Source organism: Podarcis filfolensis (genome assembly GCF_964270895.1).
Source record: "Podarcis filfolensis genome assembly, chromosome: 8".
Classification (NCBI taxonomy): Eukaryota; Metazoa; Chordata; class Lepidosauria; order Squamata; family Lacertidae; genus Podarcis; species Podarcis filfolensis.
Window position 1 is genome coordinate 25,184,067 of NC_139611.1, and position 10,385 is coordinate 25,194,451.

Consider the following 10,385-nt stretch of genomic DNA (forward strand, 5'->3'; position numbering starts at 1 on the left):
TACTCAGATTTATAGACCACTTAATCGGGAAAAAGGTACATATAAAATAATTATTGATAAAACAGTAAAAGTCAGTCCAAAAAAGTTACGTCGCTTAACTTCAGTGGGTCTACTCTGAGTAACTCTAGCATTGGCTATAACCAGTGCTTTTTTCCTTTAAAAAAATGTTTAGGGGTACTCTCATTTTGACTCCAGAAAATCACCATTTTATACTTCAAATCGGGAAAAATAAATACATTAAATGGACATAAGTACAAAGATTCACAAAATGTTTAGGGGTATACGTACCCTTGCATCCCCCCCAGAAAAAAGCACTGGCTATAACCCAATAAAACAAAACTCAATCAAATTAGCCAAGCCCTTAAAACCCTCTGTTAGAACAAGATTGTATTGACAATGCTGAACGTGGCCAACATGAAAGTGGAACAAATAATGACGCCTTCTTTAATCCCTAATTTCAGGCTTTGCCAACCTAGTGTTTTACAGCAGTTTTTGACTATCATATCTACCAGCTGATCGCAGTTGACATCCCAAAACATCTGGAAGGCCGCAGGTTGGCGAGGCTAATTTATTTGTTATTTCTTTGGCGATCAAGGGCTTCCCCGATGTTCTCCCTCCCACCTTGCTGCTCTCCAGTTTGATATTTAGCAAAGCTGGGGGCACTGGGAACCGCCAGCTGGTTCTACACTGGTTCCCTGATAGGGCTGAGACGTGGGTGTCCTTGAAGGGTTCCTTTGTTTGAGGGCACCTGTTTGGTTCTCAGCGGCTGCTATCAATTTTCCAAAATTGGTCCTTTAACATGCAACAAGATTCTGGCTACAGAACCTTCTCCCTGCTGCCTCTGGATGTGGGCAATGGGCAGCTGGCCTCACAATTGAGGGTGGAATGACCATAGATCAGCAAGGAGAGGGGTGCAAAAGGGAAGAGCTCTGGACAGAAACAAGCCCTGAAAGTGCCAAAAACTTGGCCCACACATGCACTTACAATAAAAACTATAGAGATAGATGATAGATAGATAGATGATAGATAGATAGATAGATAGATAGATAGATAGATAGATAGTGTAATGGCTTTAGGGGTTGCTTGTGCGTAAATAGCCGCCGCTCTGGGCTAGGTTGGCTGGTTAAACCATTTCTCGCTGGACAGCCATCCACTCCGTGGCTGTTCAGTCGCTGGCAGAATCCATCAGTGAGCGTTTCTTAAACCTTTTCCAACATAAAAGTTGTTTGACGCCCAGTCTCCTCCTACTCTCCCTGCGCGGAAGTCTTCTGCGCAGGGAGGGCGTGGGTAGCGGAGGACCTGTGCTCTCCCTGCTGGTCTCCTGTGAAGAGTCCTGGAGCCTGCTCTCTGCTTCCCCCATCCGCCCCCCTTTATCCCTGGTGTTACGCTGATTTTCTTCCCCAGCAGGAGACTTGCCTCTCTCCCTGCTTGGCCCCTCTCCAGCATCGTTGTGGGGCCTCGCCTCCTCCTCTAGTTCCGATGGCAGTTCCCTGACAGATAGATAGATAGATAGATAGATAGATAGATAGATAGATGATAGATAGATAGATAGATAGATAGATAGATAGATAGATGGATGGATGTAAGTTTATTCCACAGCCAGTTTTGTTATAGAACTCGTGACAGGTTCTCACTGCACTCCTTGTGTTAATGTTTCGCCATCATCTACAGAAAATGCAAAGGAAAATTATTATTATTATTATTTCTTTAATATGAGGGTGTCTCTTGGTAATGAAGGGACAGCTCTCTCAACCAAAGGAACGGAGGGAGCTAAAAGCTACCGCAAACTCAACACGTACAAAATCCAGAAACCCAAACCAGGATGACAATGATCATTGTTTACTACTAATTTATTACCTCTCTAGCCCACCTTTCTTCCAAAGAGCTCAGGGTGGCCTGGGTAGTTCCACCCTACCCCCCATTTCATCCTAACAACAATCCTGTTAGGTAGGTTAGGCCGAGAGGCAGCGACTGAGCCAGCGAGCTGCATGGCTGAGTGGGGATTTGAACCCTGGTCTCTCCCGGTTCCTAGGCAGACGCCCTAATCACTGCGCCACACTGGCTCTGCAACGCATCCCCTGTTAAGCAGGAAGGGTTGTTGAGCCGCCTCAAAGTGCAGAGCTCACCTGAGCGATCCAGTCGTTGAAAGCAGAGACCCGTGTGAAAACAGTGGGTTTGCGGTAGGTGTTGCACCCGCTGGAGGAGACGAAGCTGCCTATACCGTGAACCTCCCACTTTCCACTGGAGGGTTTGCAGTTGAGTGGGCCGCCCGAGTCCCCCTGGAAACAACCAAACAGAATATGATGGAGCTTCTTTTTTTGGAAGGATGCTCCGAGTTTTCCCCTTGGAGATGACTGGGGAGTCAAAGTTGATTGTTTCTGAGCAGCTAAGCCCCGGTCATTTTTGTGGCAGCCAGCCTGATTCACTGCCACCAGACAGGCTCTTGGACAGAAGTGGGGAGACCCTGGCCTACCAGGTAATTTGGGCCAAGCCATGCTCAGCCGCCGCCGGATCATGTTTTGGGCCTAGCCTGAATCCCCCTGCTTAACCTTGGCTTGCTTGAACTACACGGCCCTTGCTGCTGCATGCTTGAAGCTTATGTCTCCCAGAATCATTTACGTCGTACTTACAGAAATATTGTAAAGAAGTGGACTCACTAGCAGGATTTGAGTAAACACTTACAATCAAGAAAACAAACACAGAGATTAAGACATGATAACTGGAAAATAACAAAGCACATGAAGCAATTTGAAAATAATTAAATGACAAGAATAGAACAATATTCAATTCACGAATGTAATATTAAGGTATAACATAGCAAGCAGGAGAATATGTAAACAACCAGAAGAGGAAGTTGAGGGGAAGTCATGAGGGGAGGAGTGAGGGAACTGGGGAATTATATTTTTTCTTTTCTTTTTGAGATAATGTGATTGTGATGAATATAAAATTGTAATACTTAATAAAAACTATTTACAAAAAAGAAGAAGAAGCTTATATCTCCCAGGGTTGGGACATGAGCCCCTGCTGCTACTACTACAACAACAACAACAACTTACTGTATTTATACCACGCCCATCTGGCTGGGTTTCCCCAGCCACTCTGGGCAGCTCCGAACAGAATATTAAAAACACAAAAACATTAAAAACTTACCTAAACAGGGCTGCCTCCAGAGGGCACCCCATGTGAGGAAGAAGAATGGGGCAGTGCCCATGGGCATAGTCAGGGAGGTGGGGGGAGCACAGCTGCCCTCCATAAATCAAGTAAATAAATAAAAATACTAAAGTAGAAATTGTAGAAAGATTTTGAAGGATTTTTCTGAGCACCTGGGGTCAAAATAAAGAAGATATCAAGAAGATAACAAATTTAATAAAGAATGGGGAATTTTTTTAAGTTACTTTAAAGAACACTGTAAACAATTAAAAACAGGATTCTAAAAAAACAACAACACTTGCAACACAGCTAGAACTATGGTGAGAATTAAGTATTAAGAAAAGATGGAGAACATTATAAGATGCAGTTGGAAAAGAATAACGATGGAAACCATGGAAGAGTGGAGGGAAGTCCAGGGATTCAGAGAATCCTATGTTTATATGATTGTGATTTATTTGTGATGATATTTGTTAAAGGCAAAAATGAATAAAAAATATTTTTTTAAAAAAAGAAATAAAACAACTTTTAAAAAAAGAAATAAAACAACAACTGTCTGACAGAGCCAGACAGAAGGTGATGACGAGTAGGTTTCCTCTTAACATAAATCCTGGCTAGCCCAGGGCTGTGTCCGCAGATCTGCGCCCTTTATGCAATGCTTTGAAAGGGAAGCCCACGCACGGCTCGAAGTCCTCTACCCCAGTATCCTGCTTCTGCTTCCTATATTGGATAATTGGGGGGGGATGTTTAGATGCAACCACCCACCCTTCTCCCTCAAGCATCCTCCGAGCATCTGGTATTCAGAAGCACGCCGCCTTTGAAGACTCAACCTTGTGGCAACGAACGCCAAGATAAAATTGCGCCTTGCAAACCCGGTGAGTTGGATTGCAAGATGCGGCGCTTCTTCTGGCTGAGGGACCGGGCAGCCGCTGCTGCCACACCTGCGTGCCAGGCGCTCACCTTGCAGCTGGAGATCACGCCGTCGCCCCCCGCGCAGACCATGCTGCTTTTCACCGAGCTGCCCCACCAGCTGGACTTGGAGCAGGTGGCGTAATCCACCACGAGCAGGCGCCCCTGCTGCAGGATATCCGGGGACGCACCGTCAGCTGGAAGAGACCAAACACAAGGGGCTGCTGATGGCAAAGGAGGATGTTCTTGGAACCGATCTTGGGTTACTGCCGCAAGGCTGGGGGATCCAGGGGGCAGGTCAGAAGGCTCTTGGGATTCTCCCCAAGCCATAGCTGTGTGTCTGCTCAGTCTGCTCTCCACATGCTGATTCCTGAAGGCCCTGTCCAATCCATGCCTTTCTCAAGTGCTTTCGGCAGGCTGGGATATACAGTCGTACCTCGGGTTACATATGCTTCAGGTTACATACATTTCAGGTTACATACTCCGCTAACCCAGAAATAGTACCTTGAGTTAAGAACTTTGCTTCAGGATGAGAACAGAAATTGCGTGGCGGTGGTGCAGCAGCAGTGGGAGGCCCCATTAGCTAAAGTGGTGCTTCAGGTTAAGAACAGTTTCAGGTTAAGAACAGACCCCCTGAACAAATTAAGTACATAACCAGAGGCACCACTGTATCTTTGAACTGTGATCATGCCTCTTGCATGCCTGGCCAGAAAGGGGTGTCCGGGTGTAAACCTCTGACTTTTGTGTAGGAGATACAGTCGTACCTCGGGTTAATAACTCAATTCGTTCTGGAGGTCCGTTCTTAACCTGAAATAGTTCTTAACCTGAGTACCACTTTAGCTAATGGGGCCTGCCGTGCCATCGCTGCACGGTTTCTGTTCTCATCCTGAAGCAAAGTACTATTTCTCAGCGGAGTCTGTAACCTGAAGCATCTGTAACCTGAAGCGTCTGTAACCCGAGGTACCACTGTACATCCATGGCTCCATCCGCATTTGCCTCTGACTGCACCTACTATTGGCCAGAAGTTTTCCTACGATGGAAAGTGGCCCTTGTGATGGGGGAGTGTTTGCCCACCCCTTGCGCTAGTGTCCTGCCCCTCCATAGCTCAATAATTTTGAACTTCGTGGTGGGGAAATTTATTTCCTGGCCAAATCTATCTGCTTTTCCACTGGAGCTGAATAAGCCATTGGCTGTGGGCCAAAAGGGAATCGTGTCTGTGTGGCAACCCAGAAGGATGGATCTGGTGCATCAAACAGTGTGTGGGGGGGGGAGGAATCATAACATTGCTTACTTTGCAGCCTCCCCCATCCTGTAGCATAGCAGGGAGAGTTGGAGGCTAAGATGCTGTTGGCCTTTGGAAGACACACCAACTGGATCTTGTCGCTCAGGGTGACGTGTTTGGAGAGTTTGATCAGCGCAATATCATTCCTGGTTTCCGCAGGGAGAGAGAGAAAGGACAGGGTGTCTGGTGCAGCTTTTGCAACTTGGTGCCTTCTGGACGTTTTGGACTACATCTCCCATCAGCTCCAGCATCAAAGGGCCGTGCTCCAGGGGGCTGATGGGAGTTAGTTGTCCAAAACATTTGGAGGTCACCAGAGTGATTCTCAGCTTACCCAAAGCAGGTACAGCTGGTTCTGGTTTTTGACTGTGGGAGATATGGGGCGCTCTGTGTTATGCTCATGGTAATGCAATGTATCCCAGATCTCCCACAAAGTCAAAACAAGATACATCCCACCGCCATGTTAAGTACAACCCCAGCACTTTGACTCAAACATCTCCGGAAGGATATGCTAAATCACTCAAGGTAGGGGAACACACTGACGCTGTGCCAAAATAGAGGAAATCAGAGATCTGCAAGCACATTTTCACATGCTAATTTATATGCATGTAGATGCACGCGGGTGGCGCTGTGGATTAAACCACAGAGCCTAGGGCTTGCCGATCAGAAGGTTGGCGGTTCAAATCCCTGCGACGGGGTGAGCTCCCGTTGCTCGGTCCCTGCTCCTGCCTACCTAGCAGTTTGAAAGCACATCAAAGTGCAAGTAGATAAATAGGTACCACTCCGGCAGGAAGGTAAACGGCGTTTCTGTGCGCTGCTCTGGTTCGCCAGAAGCGGCTTAGTCATGCTGGCCACATGACCTGGAAGCTCCCTCGGCCAGTAAATCGAGATGAGTGCTGCAACCCCAGAGTTGGCCACGACTGGACCTAATGGTCAGGGGTCCCTTTACCTTTACCTATAGATGCATATTTAGAAATAATAACTTAAGCAGAAATGGAATGCATCACCAACAAGCCAAGAGAAAGAGGACACATTTTTGTATAAAATAGGCATGTCCTGATTTAGATGTGCAGGTGCAGATTTAAAATTACTGCCATTCAAATAGAAATGCAGTGTGTCCCACTATGGTGGGAAAGACCAGGTGAGCTGGGTGCCTGCTGTTCACGTGCCTGCTGATGGGTAACTGCAAGGCTCCTCTTGTACACTACTTCTTTGACAGCCCTTCAAATAGAGCGGTACTCTGAGATTCATCTCCACAAGGCGGCTTCGTAGCAAACAAATGCAGCCTACGCAATTCAAGCAGGTGCTCTAAGTAGATAAATAAATGCTGATGGTGACTTTTGCTCATAAATCCCAAGCTTTACTCAGGGGGCAAAATAATGGGGAGGGGCATAGCAAGCTCTAAATTCTGGCTTTGGTACTAAAAGAAAAACAATTCTGGATATATATTTTTTTCCAGAAGTAAGTATGCCCCCAATTTCATCCCTTCTCTCTCCACCCTGCCAAATCTGTTGGGAATCCTAGTTCCTTCTATACTCGTTTCATGAAAAGCTATTAAGTTACCCGCTGGACACACTACTTGAGTCCCACTTTGGGTGAATGATGATTTTTTCTGGGGAGACAGCAACTGATCCTTTCTCGCTGGCTGAGAGACTGTGTTTTCCGAGGTAGACCCTATAGGTCCGAGAAGAACTATAAAAAAAAAATGAAGAAAAGGAGTGGGCAATCAGAGAGTTATCTGCAATAATAATAATAATAATAATAATAATAATAATAATATATTGCAAATGTGAATGTTTGTTCCAGATAACAGAGGATAAGATTCCCTGCTCCAAGGAGCTTGTCCAGGGACTGGGGGAGAGAGGTTAAGAGGAAGAAGGTGTCGCAATTTTAGTTACACATACTTTTGGTTATGGGCTAAGGAGCAGAAAGAGATAGGAAACAGGCACCTCAACCCTAAGACTGCAGTCTGTTCAGGACAGATCTCCCCGTGAAAATCAGGCCCACGTCATCCTCATCCTGTCATCTGCATAGCGCCACCCTAGTGTCTACTTCTTAGTCAGACTGGTGTGAGAGACAACACTAGGAAATGTCTAAAGTAGAGAGATGGACACACTGGTGCAAAATCTGTTTCCATTTGGGGTGAATAGCCTCTATATTTGCACCAGGCGGAGCTTCCAGGCTAACCTCAGGGGCAGCCCCACGGGGAGCACATTGCAGTAGTCCAGCCTGGAGCTTCCTAGCAACATGGATAACAGCAATCAAGTTTATCCTGGTCCAGAAAAGGCAAAATTTGCAAAGGATCCCAGAGTCGTATGTGAAAGCAGTTGTTTTCATCTGGCTGTTGACGTACCTGATACAGTGAGCGGCTGTCATGACCCAGTTGGTGGCGATGAGGGACCCGCCGCATGTGTGATGCCACTTCCCACTGGAAGAAGAGTATTGAAGGGAAGCCTGGGAATGATAGGCAAGTCTCAGGATGAGCCTGGAGGATGCTAAGCCCCCTGGACCACTACTCAAATCAGAGTCGAAATGAGTTTGCTCCTGAAAATCCTTCGCAGAATACTAAACAAAATTTAAACTACTGAAATGATCGATTACAACTGCTAATAATAAATTTTAAAATCTCTAATTGGTGTACAAAAGAGAATGGGTTGCATCCAATGCTAGTCTTACCCAGAGCAGATCCATTGAAATTAATGGTATGACTAACTTAAGCCCATTAAGAACTGTTAATCTCCTGAGTGGGACTTGGATACACCCCATATATAACCCCATATATAACCATACAAGGCAATAATAAAAACTACACACACACACACACACACACACACACACACACACACACATGATAATTATCAATCATGCACAGATAAAATCAGCAAGAATAAAAATAAGTATGCATAAATGAATTATAAATATGGGTAGTCATCCTCTTTTAAATCCACCCACGTTGAGGGGCATCACTGAATCTTGTGGGAGTGAGTTCCACAGATTAACCGTGCCCTGCCTCAAGAAGGAATTTCTTTCATCTGTCCTGAATCTCCCAACATTTGGCTTCATGGGATGTCTGTGGGTTCTAGCATTATGAGCAGAGCTGGCCCAAGTTATTTCGGCGCCTGTAGGGAATAAAGATCTACATTGGGGTCTGCTGGCCCCATGGATCTTGCCGCCCAAGGTTGTCGCCTTACCTTGCCTCATAGGTGGGCCAGCCCTGCCTATAAGAGAGGGAGAAAAACACTTCCCGTAACAGAAAGAAAATTAGTTGTACAAAAAACACTGCAAGAGAGCCTCTTACCTGCCAGGGCCAGCTGTTCGGATTGGCATCCTCTCCTCCGACAATTCGGCTTGCTTTGGGCTTGTAGCTCGGGACCCCACAACTGAAGGCTGCAAAAAGGACACAGTGCAGACATGTTAGGAAGGTTCAGTGCAACAGATGGGTGATGCTCAAGGGAGCAAAATGCTCAGGCTACAAATTAGCATGCCTATATTGTTGTAAGAACCCTCTTTGACTCTACCCAATACCATCCCTTTCAGGGAGTGGTGGTGACTAAGCTACTGGAAATCAGAGTGTGTGAGAAAAAAATGAGTTTTTGCTGAGTCTGTACAGGCTGTGTACATACTACTAGACCTTCAGAGCACGTTCTCCCCCTCAAAGAATTCTAGGCACGGCAGTTCACTCCTCAAGGAATTACAATTCCCAGCAACTCGACAGTGCCCGTAACTCTTTGAGGGAGGGAAATGTGCTCTAAACATGCTTCAAAGCTATTTTGCATATGCAGCCTGGGTGAGTTGGAAATGCAGACTCCACCCCATCACTGGTGGACGAAGGTGGAGGGGCGGTCCACACCAGGTGCCACCCGGGGGGTGACATCGCTTGCCTTGCACACCCCCCCCACATGTGCCACACACCCGCGGGTGGCACATCACGCCTCCTGGGATGCGTGTCACGCCCGTTGGGGTGCACACCAGCCACGCCCCTGGATGCACACCGCTCCCGGTGCCAGAACAGGTAGCTTTGCCACTTCTCCCCATCCCACCATATCTGCACACAGAGCCCACAAAATGGCTTTCAGTGCCTGATGCATATCAGAAAAGCATCCAGAGAGGTTTTCCATATCTCCTGGCAGAATCGATTGGGCATCTTGTTTTGAGGCTTGCAGGAGCTCTGTAGAACAGCATATAAGCAGCCTGTAAAAAAATTCCTACTCTGCTGCTGTTATCAACTGGTGCTCATTCTTCATTCCTAGACTATCATCGCTCAGGGCTGGATTTTGAGTTGCCCCCTCTCTGCGCTGCATTTTGAGAGCACCTCCCCAACCTGCCAAGGACGGTCTAGTCTGACCTGCTCTCCAGGCTTCCCATTCAAACACACCACTTGCTTTGCAGATTCTGACCAGAGGTCCATCTGCCCAGAGATATGTCTCTAGGCCCCTAAGGAGCCTGAATGAACGAGACAAAGGCCATGGTTTGTTCCTGGTATCAGACCCTGTGAGAGAGAATGCCTCTGCATGTGGAAATTCTGTTGTTATTATTATTGCTCTCCTGGCCAGTAAACTCTTGGCTGAGTTCTCTTTCATTCATAATCTAGATACTCTTTTTCTGAAAGCCATCTAAAGGAGTGGAGGCCGGCCACCTCCATGCCCTGTGGCTATGAACCAGGCGATTCCATCCTCTTATTTATCCTGAGTTCAACCCATACCCCCAGAGGCCAACGCCAGAGCAGCGAAGAGGACTCCAATCATGGCTGATGGCACCTCGGGTGGAGTGTCCAGCTCTTCTCAACAGATGAACTCCATCCAATCTTATATTCTGGGTGGGTCTATCAGAGGCAGATCCAGCGAAGGATGCCGTCAGCAACAGAAAGGTCCCCATTGGCTGTGTGCCACTGGGAGATGTGGCAACTGGAATGCTTCTCTCTCCTGCTTTCCAAAGGCCATGCCAAGATAGTCTCACAAGCACCTGTTTTCCCATCAAGGCCATGGCTTTGATGTCTGCTGAAGATGTGTGTGTGGTGGTGCCCTTGGCAGCCTAATTGAGAGCAAGCTGG

At 46.9% G+C, this 10,385-nt stretch overlaps 1 protein-coding gene across 1 annotated transcript; it reads right to left on the reverse strand.

Annotated features, from left to right (window-relative positions):
• Positions 1–1,695: 1,695 nt before the first annotated feature.
• Positions 1,696–10,080, reverse strand: LOC310769530 (chymotrypsin-like elastase family member 2A; the record flags this gene model as incomplete). The annotated part of the gene is made up of 7 exons (XM_083629001.1): positions 1,696–2,279; positions 4,108–4,253; positions 5,348–5,484; positions 6,899–7,027; positions 7,689–7,789; positions 8,634–8,722; positions 10,038–10,080. 7 exons carry the CDS (start codon positions 10,078–10,080, stop codon positions 2,109–2,111), a joined length of 816 nt encoding a protein of 271 aa, XP_083485127.1. The 3' UTR covers positions 1,696–2,108.
• Positions 10,081–10,385: the final 305 nt, after the last annotated feature.